The 15991-nt window shown below is 33.0% G+C and overlaps 1 protein-coding gene and 1 long non-coding RNA gene across 3 annotated transcripts in view; both read left to right on the top strand.

Moving 5' to 3' along the window:
• Window positions 1–15991, top strand: part of rnf216 (ring finger protein 216) — a 58295-nt gene that overhangs the window by 8152 nt on the left and 34152 nt on the right. For both annotated transcript variants that reach the window (XM_087245001.1, XM_087245000.1), the window contains exons 7-13: window positions 28–189; window positions 2707–2821; window positions 2915–3051; window positions 3200–3250; window positions 5951–6088; window positions 8420–8568; window positions 10042–10120. In XM_087245001.1, the coding sequence (XP_087101127.1) occupies window positions 28–189; window positions 2707–2821; window positions 2915–3051; window positions 3200–3250; window positions 5951–6088; window positions 8420–8568; window positions 10042–10120 (831 nt within the window). The remainder of the gene's footprint in view (window positions 1–27; window positions 190–2706; window positions 2822–2914; window positions 3052–3199; window positions 3251–5950; window positions 6089–8419; window positions 8569–10041; window positions 10121–15991) is intronic.
• LOC147845979 (uncharacterized) lies at window positions 13649–15625 on the top strand. Its single transcript, XR_015481121.1, has 2 exons — window positions 13649–15321; window positions 15388–15625. It is a non-coding gene; the product is annotated as an uncharacterized LOC147845979 (long non-coding RNA).

The following is a 15991-nucleotide window of genomic DNA, read 5'->3' as shown; positions in this document are numbered from 1 at the left end:
GTGCTTGTTTTTTTCTTTGTCATGCAGGAAAGTGAAAATTATTTTGATTATTTCAAACTTAAGACTGTTGGCCCAGAGGTTGTCGTTCAGGCTGCAGACATGCTGATGGGTGACTTCAGAATGTTGAGCTGTCAGGATATCAAATGGGCACTGAATTGCCTCAAAGGACACTATGCAATCACCCGAAAGGTGAGCGATATTTTCAGTTATCAAATATTATTGAGTGTGTTGAGTATCTGAGTGTAGCTTTAATTTCTCTTGCTGTCATGATAATGATATTTGGCCGACAATCTGTTTCAGTTCAGTTTCCTTTATTTTTGTCATTCAAAACATCATAATAAATTGCAATGCAGAACGAAATTACGTTACATCGGACCCAACAAGAACTTAAAAAAACATCAAACACTATAAAAACTTAATAATAAAAACATTTAATAATCAATAAACAACGTAATAAATAAACGTTTATAATATCATAAATATATAAAAATGTAGTTATGTAAATACAGGTTAATATGAGTTGGTGCTACTTTGCCTTATGGTCAAGGCAGTAAGAGACTGTTATCATCGATAATTTTTAACGCAAAAGTCTGTATTATGCAAAAAACATAAAAAACGAAATCTTACCTATGAAATGTTCTGCCTTTATGCTTTGTTTTCTTTGTTTGCACCCGAACACAGCACAAAAGTCCAGCATCTTCAGATTGGCTTAAGTCTTTAGTCCTGGGAGCACTGTACAAATGTGGCAGCGCTATTGACACATGCTCAGGGTCCGTATGCGATATCTAGTGTATATATATATCTATGGCAACTTGCAAACCTGGTTGGGGAGCAACAATGTGTTTTTAGTGATTCAGTGAGTGGTCAGCCGAGATGCATTGCAATTTTAAACTGTGATTAACATGCATTCAAATGTAAAATAATGCAAAATGAATTGAGTTAAATATATTTTGCCTACCTATCCATGTGGAAAAGCTCAAAACCTATTTAACCCTGTGTTTACAGCTGTATTTAGCATCCTCATCTTGTGATTAGATCAGAAATATAAAATATAGTAAATAGAAATATAAAGATTCATCTGAATACCAAATGTTTATCTCATTTGTTTTCATAAAATTTCATTAAAGGGTAAGTTCACCCAAAAATGAAAATTACAATCCCATAAGATCCCAATCCCAATCCAAGCTTTGCTTGTCTTCAGAACTCAATTTAAGATATTTTTAGATTATGTCCTAGACTTCTCTCATACTCCATGTGATTTAGGGGTTCAACTGTAATCATATGAAGCCCTGAGAATACTTTTGTGCCCTCAAAAACAAAACAAAACCAAAAAAAAAAAAGTCTCTTTTGTGACAAGTCATGGTGCGCACTTAATATGGAGAATACAACATATTGTCATTAGAGTCAGCCAGCGTAATGCAAATGTTGTATTGCCTGAAATAAATGCGTGCACTTATCTGATGCAGGAGACATTGAAGAACATTGATTTTTTTGGCACATACAACTGTTCTTGGAGCTTCGTATGATTATGGTTGAACCCCTAAAGACGCATGGGAAGTTTTGACTTTGTGTTTGGCTTCTTTTCTGAACTTTAAACATCTCATAATCGTTGCTGTCTATGACAGATAAGAGAGCTCTCAGATTTCATCTAAAATATCTTAATTTGTGTTCTGAAGATGAACAAGAGTCTCAAGAGATTAAAAAGACATGGGGGTGAGTAATTAATAACAGAATTGAAAATTTCAGCTGAACAAGCCCTTTAACTTCAACACTATTGTCTCCATAATGGTATACAGTGCATCCAGAAAGTATTCATAGCGCTTCACTTTTCCCACAATTTTTTATGTTACAGCCTTATTCCAAAATGAATTAAATTAACTTATTTCCTTGAAATTCTACACACAATACCCCATAATGACAATGTGAAAAAAGATGTTTTGAAATTGTTGCAAATTTATTAAAAATAAAAAACCTGAAAAATCACATGTACATAAGTATTCACAGGCTTTGCTCAATACTTTGCTGATGCACCTTTGACTGCAATTACAGCCTCAAGTCTTTTTGAATATGATGTCACAAGCTTGACACACCTGTCTTTGAGAATTTTGCCCATTCCACTTTGCAGTACATCTCAAGCTCTATCAGGTTTGATGGGAAGCAACGGTGTACAGCCTTTTTCAGATCTCTCCAGAGATGTCAGTAAGATTTAGTTCAGGGCTCTGGCTGGGCCACTTAAGGACATTCACAGAGCTCAGGTTTTTGCTTTGACATGCACTGTCAACCCTGGGACTTTATATAGACAGGTGTATGCCTTTTGGTGTAAACCATGTCCAATCAACTGAATTTACCACAGGTTATCTCCAATTAAGCTGCTGAAACATCACAAGAATAATCAGTTGAAACAGAATTTACCTGAGCTCAATTTAAAGCTTTACAGCAAAGGCTGTTAATACTTATGTACATGTAATTTTTCAGGTTTTCATTTTTTTAATAAATTTGCAACAATTTCAACAAATCTTTTTTCACATTGTCATTATGGGGTATTGTGTGTAGAGTTCTGAGGAAATGCTGTCACATTAAAAATGTAGAAAACGTGAAGTGGTATAAATACTTTCTGGATGCACTGTATGCATCAACCATCGAAAAACCCATATTGTTTGACCACTAGTTTTTTGTACAATATTAATTTATCTGATTTTTTTGAAGGCCTTATTCGAAGCCCTTAAGAAGTGGCAAGAGAACTCAACCGACCCCTCAGGGAAGAAGAAGAGAAGGAGAGAGCCAAATGAGCGCGCCTACATAGACTTCAAATTTGAGCAGGGTGACTATGTGTTTTTGTCCTTTCGTTTGCCTCTTAAATCCATCATCAAACCAAACAGAATGTGAAATGCTCATTGCAGCTCATTTACTCCAGGTTCTTTTAAACTGGAGAGAAAGATGTACTTTTTGGAGAAGAATCGCAGGTGGAGCCGAGGTAATGAGACTACACTGGAGGCGTCTCTCGTGAAAGAGCTGCAGTTTTACGAGCAGAAAGCCAAGGAAATGGCTGAGGTATCTCACACGGCTCACTTCTTCAATTTATTTGCCACGCTTCCTCCTGAAATTGCCCTGAGAGATATCTTGCTGTGATCAACTGAGCTTGACAGGATGTTCATTTGTTTAGTGATTATAATAATATTTTCACTTCTGCTGCTTTTAGCATGAAGACTTTCTTTTGGCTTTGCAAGTGAACGAGGAGCAGTATCAAAAGGTGGGTGGGAAAAAACAGCTTTGTTAATGCCATGTCATAAGAAACAAACTGCAGCTTTTCTTTTTTAAGTTTGCGAGTTGTGTTGTATTTTGCATTAGTTCATTCAATCAAACTACATAAAACTTTTTCCAGGGACAAAATAAAAGTTTGTCATTTCATATTATATGATATCATTTATTTTGTTGCGTCTCACATTATTTAAGACAGGGGTTCTCAACCTTTTTTACTTCAGGGCCCACTTCTTTCTCCGATCAAATTTTGGAGTCCTACCTGTCTGACTTTAAAATGTTCATAGGAAATGCTCATTTAAATCTTTTTATATATATATATATATATATATATATATATATATATATATATATATATATATATATATATATATATATATATATATATATATATAAATAAATAAATAAATAAATAAATAAATAAATAAATAAATAAATAAATATATATATATATATATATATATATATATATATAAATAAATAATAATATATATATATATATATATATATATATATATATATATATATATATATATATATATATATATATATATATATATATATATATACACAATTCATTTGTTGTGCCTTCTATTATTTTCTATTATCAGCATATTATAAAAAAAAAGTATTGTATTTAAATTTGATTATATATAAAACTCAAACTATATAATATAAACTATATATTAAAACTATAAATATATGTATGTTGAAACGCGTCGATCTAAAGGCAGTTGAGTTTGCAGCTCTATATTACTGCGAGATTGCTGACAGTAACGGTGAACAGCTTCGCCAGAGCGCATCTGAAACTCGTATGCAAGTTTATTTTACATTCTATGGCAGAAACACCATTGGGCCTTGCTGCTCCTGTATGGTCACGTGTCCATTATAAAATACTCTCAGGACATATACTATTATAGGATATATTGAATAGTTCACACAAAAATACACAAAGAGAGACTTTCAATTTACACATAGTTTGTGAATGAACTGACTTGCGTTTACTAGTTGCAGATGCGATCATTAGGTTGTTTTTGTGCTGAGTTTGAAGTAATCCATCAGAGAACTGGAGAAAGTGCATTACTTTGATTGTTTTAATATAGCATATTAATAATGAAATCCAGAAATTATAGTATAATATTGAGAGTTAACTTTAAGGGATTCTCGCGGCCCACCAGCAGGATTGTTGAGGCCCACTTGTGGGCTGCGGCCCACCGGTTGAGAATCCCTGGTTTAAGGTAATACTTAAAAAAAAAAAAACGTATATAAGCGCAATATTACACGCACTTATAAGATTGCAGACAGAAACATAAAAAAACCCTGTGAGAAAGTTGCTATATTGAAAGTACAATGTTCACATTATGAATTTTATTTAGCAATGTTTTTTTTTTTTTGTAGGACCTGTAATCATTCATTTTTGATAAGTGTTTTATATTTTATTTATATTTGTTTTTATTTTTTTATATTTTAAAGTATAAACTCTGTTATCACATTTTACACTTTTTTGTACTTTAGGGCAAATGTGGAACTACTTCGTTTCACCATTTATTCACATCTGCAGCTGACAGCAAAACAGCAGAAACTGTTGCTACTTCACCAGCGTCACATTAGAGCTAGTATTTAAATAATTCTCTTGCAAAACGGGTAAAGTGTTGACAAAACAGAGGATTTTGCTGACATTATAAGATTATAAGGCTGAACAGCATGAAATGCCATCAGTCTACAGTGATTTCCCAGTATTTCTCTGTTGCAATTGGAAGATCACAATAATTAACTCAGAAAAAGCCAAAGCAGCGCCAACAATATCAGAATACTGTTGTGTTTGCAATAAGGAAAAATGCTAAACATGTGAGCATTCCTTTTATCTTTATTTTACTGAACTAGTCTGCAGAAACAAAAATTGGAGATTCATTACAAACAAACAGATGTCCAATCAAAAAGTTAATCAGGGTTATACAAAGAGTGGCAACACAAAATACATACATTTCTGATATGCGAGTCTCATCTCACACTCAATACACTACAAGTACTTTGGTATAAATACAGCACTACAATATACAAAAAAGAGAGACCGACTTGTAGAATGTAGTCTCTTCTAAGGGCTTATTATACAGTATCTGTCACCATCTTGTGGATGGATAATGTCAACCGTCTTTGCTATGCTCAGTAATATGGGCTGATGGATGCTGATGCGCTGCATCTCGGAAATTATAAATATTTAAAATAGATGCTGTCCTTATGAATAAACTGCATAGTTGCAGTCTAAACAATTACATTCTCGCCTCAAAGTCTCAAAAGTACATTGTTGTCCAACAGCTGCAATATTTGTTAAACTGTAGTGAGTTTATTGATCTGCTGTCACTGTGGACAGAGTAATACAGAAGGGCAAGAGGGCTGTATTCTGATAATGCAATATATTGCACATTTATCAGCTAATCAAATTCGAGAACCAGACAAAACTGTTGTATAAATATATATTAAGATAGAATATATTTATCTTTAGACACTTCATTGAATTGAACAAAAATGTTACTATATTGTGATATAAATCATTAACAGTGTATGATATGACTTTTATCATGACATGAGGTGTTTATTATATTGCCCAGCCCTAGAAGGACACCATTCTGCCACAATATGTGCTGAATTTTGTGATATGAGAGCTTGTGACACTTTGAACCTCTTCTCTCAGGACGGGCAGTTGATTGAGTGTGGCTGCTGCTGTGGGGAGTTTGCCTTTGAGGAGATGACCCAGTGTACTGATGGCCATCTTTTCTGCAAGGAGTGCTTGGTGAAATACGCCCAAGAGGCAGTATTTGGCTCAGGAAGGGTACGTCGTATGACTGCAGGGTGGAGAACAGACTTTCAGTTTCTTTATAAGTGTGTTACTGGAAATATGTGGTCACAGACATTGTCATAACACTCTGCTTTCACTTTGCTCTGTGCCTTTTTAGTTATTTCCATTTTTATCAGTCCTTTCATTTTTGTTTTCCTCAGTAGTGGTAAGCTAAATAACTGTTTAAATGAACTTTATTTATTAGTGACATGTTAATTTTAAGTTATCAAAATCAATGTACAATGTGCTTTCGGATATATAATCGGAGGCAAGTTCTACAAAGAATGTGCAATGGGTTATAGTCTAAATGTACTACAAAATCAAATCACAAACAATAGAAGCAGTTTAAATGAAATTTTAATTGTTGTGAAACCTAAAAAGCATTTATGTACTTATGTTAATCAAATGTTTGGGGTTGGAAAAAGATAATAAGGCTGCATTTATTTGATCAAAGGGGCGAAAAAAAAAAGTTACACGCTTATGTTTAAAATGATAGTTTTTTTTTTTTTTTTTTAAACTATTTAGAAGTTATTACTTTGGTCTTAAGTGTTACACAATCCTCCAGAAAACCAGTCTCAGATGCTGATTTTCTGCTTAAGAAACTGAAATGGATGATACAATTTTTAAAGATAATTTTATGAATAGAAAAAAAAAAAAGAATTAATTTAAAAAAAAAAATCTTATTCTCATCTTACCCTGGAGCACAAAACTAATCTTAAATTTTATCGGTATATTTGTAGAAAACGCCAACAACACATTCCACGAGTCAAAATAATAGATTTTTTCTTCATGTCAGAAGTCATTATGTAATGTAAAACAAAATGTTAATATCCTACCATAAATATATCAAAATTGTATGATTAGTAGTATACATAACTACGAACTTATTTGAGCAATTGTAAAAGCAATTTAAAAAAAAATAACCCCCAGATTTTAAGTTTTCATCAAAGCCTATTTTTCGTGACTTAAATCTCAATTACCCAAAATTGAACTTTAAGGCTATTTTTGTGGGTCACAATATAAATGTCTATTAATCAACTTGCTGAATTTATCTTTAAAACCTTTTTTTACTGACTCCAAATTTGTAAATGTATGTGTAGTTTTGTGTGTGTAGTTTTAGTATACCAGATTAGAATATTGATATATTTAGAATTGATGTAGAGTATAGAGGTGATCCAGAAACATCATTTTTATCTCGTATTGTGTAATGTGGACACCAAACTATGCTGGATCTAGGATGATACTTAACAGTGTCCTGAGGGTCTCATATGTTTAAACTCTTTTGGTTCTGTATGACTGGTTCAGTTATGGTTGGGTAATAGCAATTATGGCAGAAGTAAAATCAAAGTAATAATAATAATAATAATAATAATAATAATAAAAATCCTAACAAAAATAATAGGGTTTCAGTGCTTTGTGTTTGAATCCCTAATAACAATTCTAACAAAAACTATAGGGTTTTAGCACTACGTGCTTAAACCTCTAAATATAAGCAACTAACGGCGATTGACTGGGTTCGAGCATTTGACAACCTTTTAGGTAGTTTAGATGTATGTCAACGCAAAATCTAGGGCTGACCCTAAAGAAATTTCTTGATGGATTGTAGTAACTGGAAAATATAATGCGTAAATTAATAAAGCAATAGGCTGGGACTAAATTAGATTTTAAATGGAATAACAGTTTATACCACATCAAGATGTGATTCAAATGGATTTTAACTGCAATTCCAATGACTTTAAATAGTAAGAATTAAAAACAAAGGTCTACAAATGCTATAATCAAACCATAAGTGGTCTAGTGCTGCCATCTATTGGCTAAAATGGCAGGTGACAATTGAAATTCTGTGATTTAGTGGGTAATACTAAGAGTATTGAAAAATTGTTTATTTGAGGCCTTTTAAACATGTATGAGCCCTGAAGCTGTTCCATGAGATAGTGAAATCACTGCTGCTAGATGGAATTATGCAATAGATGAAAGGACTGACAAAACAGCCCATAAAAAGTCACCGCTTCAGTGGCAATTATTTGTTTATATTATTGTTTCTAGAACAGTCAAACAATAGTTATGCCTCCTCTGTGACATGATGGACATGGTTTTAAAATGCAAGCAATGATTGGTTGAGAATCAACATGTCACAACAAAGTAAGAAAGTCACAAAATCTTCCTAAGTCACCATTACAACAGACAAAAATATTGTGTAGTCCGTGCCTGTCAGTGCAGTGTATTTTGGTTTATGAAAAACTGAAGTTTGTAACCATTGGCACTCTAACAGCTCATTACATCCTGCAGCTTTAATCCAAAGTGGTTTCTTGTGTTTGTTTGCAGTCGGAGTTGAGTTGTATGGATGGGAACTGCACATGTTCCTTCCCTAACAGCGAGCTGGAGAAAGTTTTACCCGAAAACATTCTGTGCAAATATTACGAGCGACAGGCAGAGGAGGCCGTAGCAGCCACCTGTGCTGATGAACTGGTCAGGTGAGTTCAACACTTTTAAATGTTATGCCTCGTAATGGGCCCGATTTGCACAAACACACAATTATGTGGTGTAATTATTACTTATTATCTGTGGAATTAATCCTGTGCCTTTGGTCTCCCACGGTTTTAAATACAAGTAGAAAATTGTCTAGTGTGTTCCAGCCCTAAACCGTAGTGATTGAATGCTGCATAACATTGTTTATGTGTGTAACACACAAAAAGATGCTTTAAAGAATTTTTAGGCTGCTCTTTTATGGAAGGTTAAGAAAAGTTAACTTGATAAGTTGCTTATACTACTGGAACTTTAAAAGCCGTCTCATTGTTTGGTCACACTTTATTTTAATGTACAATCCTCTCTATTAACTGTGAATTATAGCTTAAAATTCTAATTTTTTTCTAAAGTTGAGCTTTAATGTCATGTGTTGACAAAGTGGAACAAAATGTCGTGTCTACATAAATAAACTAGTACTGGGAAAATATTAATCACATCCAAAATAATAGTTTGTGTTGACTAAACATATTTGTATGTTTTGTATGTACAGTTGCAGTCAGAATTATTAGCCCCCCTTTGAATTGTAGTTTTCTTTTAAAATATTTCCCAAATTATGTTTAACAGCGCAAGACATTTTCACAGTATGTCTGATAATATTTTTTCTTCTGGAGAAAGTCTTATTTGTTTTATTTTGGCTAGAATAAAAGAAGTTTTTAATTTTTAAAATCATTTTAAGGTCAAAATTATTAGCCCCTTTAAGCTATATATTTTTTTCGATAGTCTACAGAACAAACCTTCGTTATACAATAACTTGCCTAATTAACCTAACCTGCCTAGTTAACCTGGTTAAGCCTTTAAATGTCACCTTAAGCTGTATAAAAGTATCTTGAAAAATATCTAGTCAAATATTATTTACTGTCATCATGGCAAAGATAAAATAAATCAGTTATTAGAAATGAGTTATTAAAACTATTATGATTAGAAATGGGTTGAAAAAACTTTGCTCTGTTAAACAGAAATTGGGGTAAAAATTAACAGGGGGCTAATAATTCTGACTTCAGCAATATATTTATTAAATATATGTAATAAAAACACATGCATAAAGAATTTTTTATGTACTTTTTGTTTTAGATTCGATTTAATTATGATTATTTGTCTGCACTAAAATAAACATAATCATTATAAATAATATTAATAGTTATTAAGGTAGTTGTGGGGTTAAGGTGTTTGGTAGGATAAAGGATGTAGAATATGATTATGCAAAATATGTATATTTAAGTTCTAATAAACAGCCAATATTTTAATCATAAGCAGGTAGTAAGCCACTAGTTAACAGTGAGAGTTGGTCCCTATACTAAAGTGTAACCCATAAGTTTTAAACGAGAAACAGAATTTTCTTAGAGAAAAAGAAAGTAAAGTCCTTTAGTTTTCAAATGATTTAAAAAATATTCTAATTATTTTGCTCACTTTTTGTTTTCAAGGTGTCCATTTTGTAACTTCCCAGCACTTTTGGATAAAGATGTTTCTTTATTCAGTTGCCCGAACCCTCGCTGCCGAAAGGTTAGTCTGAGTTTCTGGATACATATGAGTGTTTGTGTGTCATTCTAGGAAACTGCTCATGATCTGGGATGGATTAGTGCTCTCCGTCCACTTCTATCTCTTTGCCTCCAAGCAGACACTTGGTGGCGCCATGGGGCCGTTTAAGGGGTCAGAGTCTGTAGTTTGCATTCTCGGGCCTCATTATGAGCTAGTGGACGTGAAAGTAATGTTTTTTTTTTTCATTGGCAGCGTTTACTCTGCTAGAATTAGTCAGGTCAGGGCAAGAACAGAGACAGCAATTCATCATGTCTGCTATAAATATTCAGCACTCTGAACCCCAAACAGAGCTTAACCTGGGTTGGGAAGTTCATCGCTAGATGAATCAGTATTCCAGTATATCACCGTCTCGTGATGTTTTGGAAATTATAACAGGGCAATAGTGAATTATACCCCCAGGATATGAATCACAAACCACAACCAGGGTTAAAAAACACGCTGAATAGAGTCAATTGTTTAGTACATGACATGGAGTTTTTGATCTAGGATTAATGTTTTTGGCAATGTTGTAATAGTTCAGCTGTTTTTAAATTAAGCTTTTGGTTTTCCAGTAATAGCCTTTTCTTTGTCAAGAAATAGTGACAAAATAGTATATTGTTGCTATCAGTCACATTTTACGGTCCTCTTATTGAAATGGTTGGTAAAAAAATGGTTTCTTAATTTGTGAAATATAATAAAAGTCTCTGATTATCACTAAAATCTTGATTGTAGTGGTCATCACAACAGACTTTATTGTTTAAAGCAATGTACATTCTAGTGTTTGTAGTTTTGTTTATGTTCCATGGAACACAAAATGTGTTTAATTAATTCAACCAAGGACATGATAAGGATTTTCCCATGGCAAACCCGAGTAAATACGTTTCTTTTTTTCTCTTTCCATGTCTGGAAAATCTGTTAAATGTCCCATGAAATTAACATAAAGTTTTTTTTAAATGTTAGTATTAGTTACTATTGTTCGTTTTTAGGTTATCTATAAGCAAGTGTGCTCCAAAACAGTGACAATATTCGTGTTTAGAAAATATAAACAAAGCTTGTAGTTTATCACTTCCGCCTGTCACGTCAACCCATACTACAGTTTCTCATCTAATCATAACCAACCAATGCTCTCTAGTATCTGACATGCCCCGCCCCCTTCAAGATGCTTGTCAAATTTTTTATTTGAAACCACTCTCACTACCACAGCTCTGAATAAAAACAAAATGCTGTTGAGAGTTTACACTATGCCCCACCCTCTCTTCGTGTTTCGATTAAGATCATGTCAGACATTGAATAAAAATGCACATTTCAAAGCTCTCCACGGGACCTTTAAAATTACAAAAATATTGAGTTATAGTTTTAAAAGTTTTTATGGCTAGTAAAATTTCTTTCTTTCTTTGCAAAAGTTGCAAAAAAAACTTTAATAATATTTATCTAAGAAAACTGAAAAATATACCGTGGTTCCTAAGCAGATAGTAAGCACAACGTTTTATGACAAATTTAACTTTATTATAAATTGAATAATTGACATTTTAAAGTGGTTTCACATGGAACAGAATTAGTTTAATAATAACATTTCACATAGTTTTCTTATTATTAAAGCTTACTAGTTACCATATTGTTGAATCAATTAATTCAGCTTTAATAAACTTAGGAGATCTTAAAAATAGATTGAATATTTAGCTTATAAGAAGTAGGCATGGGCCGGTGTAAGATTCTGATGGTATGATAACCTTGGATAAAAATATCACGGTATCAAAGTATTGTGATCATTGCTCTAAAATATGTACCAGAGTGATGGGAAGAGAAGAGTATGGAGAAGGAAAGGAACAGTTCCTGATCCTAAGCAGTGAAGCATGGTGGTAGTAGTGTCATGGCATGGGCATGTATTATTGGGTGTATTATTCTGTCCCATTACTTTTGGACCCTTAACAAGTGGGATGCACATATGTAACATATGTAATTCCTACAGCAATCACCTTATTTGGATGCAAATAGCCTCAAATTAAAGCTGACAGTTTGCAGTTAAAGCACATCTTGTTCGTTTAATTTCAAATCAATTGTGTTGGTTTATAGAGCCAAAAATTCTGTAATTGTGTCGATGTCCAATTATGTATGGACCTAACTGTATATACTGTATGAACAGTATAACAAACTTTTTTGCGTTTTTTTTTTTTTTTCTCAAACCTTTACTTTTCCAAACCGCAGTAAATTGTCCAATGCCTAAAAGAAGTCATAAAAAGTAATGATCTTTAAAAATTGTGACACAAATTTCAATGAATCAAAATGGGTTAAATTCAAACTTATAATCGGATGTGTTTTATGTTTGTTTGTTTGTATTTAAAAGGAGATTTTAGATTGCTTTAAATGTTGCCTTTATTATTTCCAAGAGCAGTTCATTTGCTTGACAAGTTTGATGGTAGCTTCTCCAACACTGGTTACAAGTACGTTTGATGTTTTGTCTCAGTCTTATCAGTGTTTGGCTGTGAGGAATGTGTCAGGCAGTGCCAGGACTCCAAGAGCTGTCAGTCCGTCTGTGCGTTAGTGAATTTCAGCTGACAGGCCGAACACGTCAAGGACTCTGAACTCACAGCTACTTTCTCAACAGGCCCAAAAGCAATGCTAGAGTGGTCTGCGTTTTGTCAGGGCTATCTTTCCTTTTGTCTGACAACCTCCACTTTTATCTCTTTCCCTCTGTATTTGAGCCTCAGTCACGTTTAAATAATAAACAAATGCGGAAGGCCTGCACTGTAAAGTATTTTTTGAGTTACTGTAATTCTGAAGCAGATACATTTGCATTATTATTCTCCACTTGTTAGATGTTGATAAATAGCGGTTGTCTTTAGTGGTTAGGAATTAAACATAGTGTTAGGTTAGGGTTGCCCTTTTGGGTGAATGTAGTGACCAAAGTAATGCTTTGGTATAATGATGTAATGATTCACACTGGTAATGTTGAGTTCATTTGCAATAATTGACTAATAATAATTGATATTTTTGTGCATTAAATAGTAAAAAATAAAACATGATATGTGGAAATTAATGATACAATAATCTGATTTTGCTTAAGAATTATTCATACTCTTTTGTTTAATGAACATTCCATGCTCATAAAACAGCACTCTGTCTTGTGTCATACAGCTGATCATGATGTAAATTAAGAAAACTAATACAAAGCATTTTGACCTGAATTACTAAAATTTCAGACTGACTGAAGGACAATATACTCTTGTAATCATAATTTAAAACAAATTCAAAATAATTTCAATGTTGCTGTTTTTAAACATTTTGGTACTTCTTTCCTGATAAACTGCAGTTCAAATAATTCTTTTATTAAAATGAACTGAAATCAAATGCATGTTTAGAAATCCCTCAATGCTATATAAAGTCTGTGCAGTTAAAAGGCAAGAATGGGTCGGAGCTGCTGCAATAAGACTAGACTGGTAGCGCTAAAACACAATGAGCTGTTTTAAAAAGTGTTCCTGAAGAAAATGGATGCAAAGTGTTTATCTTTGGTGTCTGAGAAAAGAGATTGTATTGATAAGTCACATCAAGTAAAAAAAATAAATAAATAAAAAAAGTTCAGTCTAGAGAAATGCCAAAAAAGGAGATGGGATGATGCTAAGTTCAATCATTTATTTTTTTTTTACAAGAAAACAAGAAGATTAGGAAGAGTGTAGTAGTGAGCAGAATGCCAAAAGATGTATTGTTGTGGTCTGACCATGTTATATGCAGAGATCAGATTTGCTTTATAATGTTGCGCTCAGCCTTAAGGTGTGAAATCCATACTGCCTCAACTAAACAGGGTGCATATAAAAAATTGAGTCTTGATTTGAATGCGTTTGCAGAACTAAGTGTTCTAGTGAACGTTTAACTGCCGCATGTACAACTTGCCGTGCTTTGATGACATACTGTAAACACTTTAATACAGTGCTATCTTCCATGAAACTTCCAGTAAATTACATTTTCACATTATATTTCACATTTTCATCAGAAGCTCAATGGAAAAATATAAAAAAAACATATTTTTTTGAAATGGCAAAAATGTTACTGAAAAAAAAATATGTTTGACTGCAGCTTCTGTGTAAGGTGAACACTACGCCAACAACTTTTGTTCATTTTCATCCTAATGAAATTTACAGGTGCATATTATTGCCAAATACAGGAATGTATTTTGGAAATAACTTTGCAAAACGACCAAGTAAATTTGACAAAAGGCCTTAACTTCATCTAGTGTTTGTAATCGAACATGCTTGCCTGTTTATCTCCAAAAAGTCAGTAACACACTTTGTACAGCGTTTTACTTGTGATGCAGACTGCTCAGGTTTGAGTTGTTGAAGCAAACCTTGCTGTGTTTGAAGCTAAAACCAGAGATGCCCAAACTAGGGCCTTAAGGTCAAAGTTGACCCATGGTAACCTTTAGTTTGGCCCATCTTTTCATCTGATAAGAAAGGGAGAATTATGGCCATGGGTTGAACAGAATCCCTTTTATGCATTAATAATTAACGTAACCATTCGCTTGTTTGTTTTATTGTGAAGCTACAAAAAAGCAAACTCAAATTAAATGTTTTATTTAAATGTTGTGAATGAATCAGACTTTTTTTAATGACCACTGTGCAGAATGCACAATGCAGAAGACATCAGTGAGAAAATAAGGGCAAAGACTGGTACAGACTCACTGGTGTGTTCAGCTCCATTGTGTTATAAGAGGGATTGTTTATATTTCGTTATAATAAGGTCATTTTAAATTGTAAACAAAAATAAAATGCATTATTTAACCCTTTAACAGGCATCATAACCACCTGGTTGACCTTTTATCTATAGGTTATCATTATTATTTAAATTAGTACTACTACTACTACTTACTAATATTTATCAGAGTTGTGTCAGTATTATTCAATCCATGATGTGGGCCAAAAAAAATATTTTCTAGGACCTCAAAGGGTTAATATGAAATGTTTTTTTTAAAAGTAAATTACCCATGGCAATATTGTAATCAGTGTTAATTTTGACAGCAAATTTTAATTTAGTTTAAGTCTTAGTCTTTTGACTAAAATTCTATTTTAATTGTAGTCTTCTGAATCAAACCAGATAGTTTTAGTTTAGTTTTAGTTGACTAAATTTTATCTACTTTAGATTTAGTTGACTAAACTATATTTGGTTTAATTTAAGTGTAACTTAATTAAAATATCGTATACAAATATTAATACCAAATATTCTAACTTAAAAGTAAATAAAACAGTCTCGTTAAAGTATAGAATATAGCTTTTCCATTAAAGACCAAAACTTAAATTCTGATTGGAAATTTACCAAAACACATCCCCCAATCACGTTCTTGTCTTGATTTTATTAGTCAAAAAAAATGTCAGTATATTTTTATAATAGTTGCCGCCATCATCACTTATTTTTTATTTAATTTTCGTTGCAGTTGCCGTAGGAAATGGTTTAAAATAGATTGAGAGAATGTGATTTTAAATACAAAAAAACAAAAACAAATGCATGCATAAATAATTCAAAATAATAAATGCTTTTCATAATAACTATTACATTAAAAATAAAAGTTGTGAATTTTCACTTTCATGGTATCGTCTTTAGAAGACATTGCCCTGTGATCTGGTATTTTCGTTTTCTGTCATACACCTGCTGTCCTCTCGGTGGCGCTCTTGTTCTGCAAAGCCTATGCAGTTTTATTCTGCCTCACATCTGCTGCTGATTATTCCGCCTCACACTTGTGCAGCAGCTCTCAGCAGGGCGGGAGATTGGGAGCAAGAGAACGCCCACGTCTTTGGCCTTCCTCTCGACACCACTGATAGATTAAGTGTGCCATCAGGCAGGACCTCCATTTTCCTCTCCTGTGCTACT

The sequence above is a fragment of the Danio rerio genome, chromosome 3 (genome assembly GCF_052040795.2).
Source record: "Danio rerio strain M-AB ecotype USA chromosome 3, GRCz13ab, whole genome shotgun sequence".
NCBI classification, from domain to species: Eukaryota; Metazoa; Chordata; class Actinopteri; order Cypriniformes; family Danionidae; genus Danio; species Danio rerio.
Note: the sequence above shows the minus strand (reverse complement) of the source record. Positions and strands in the feature narration are given on the sequence as shown.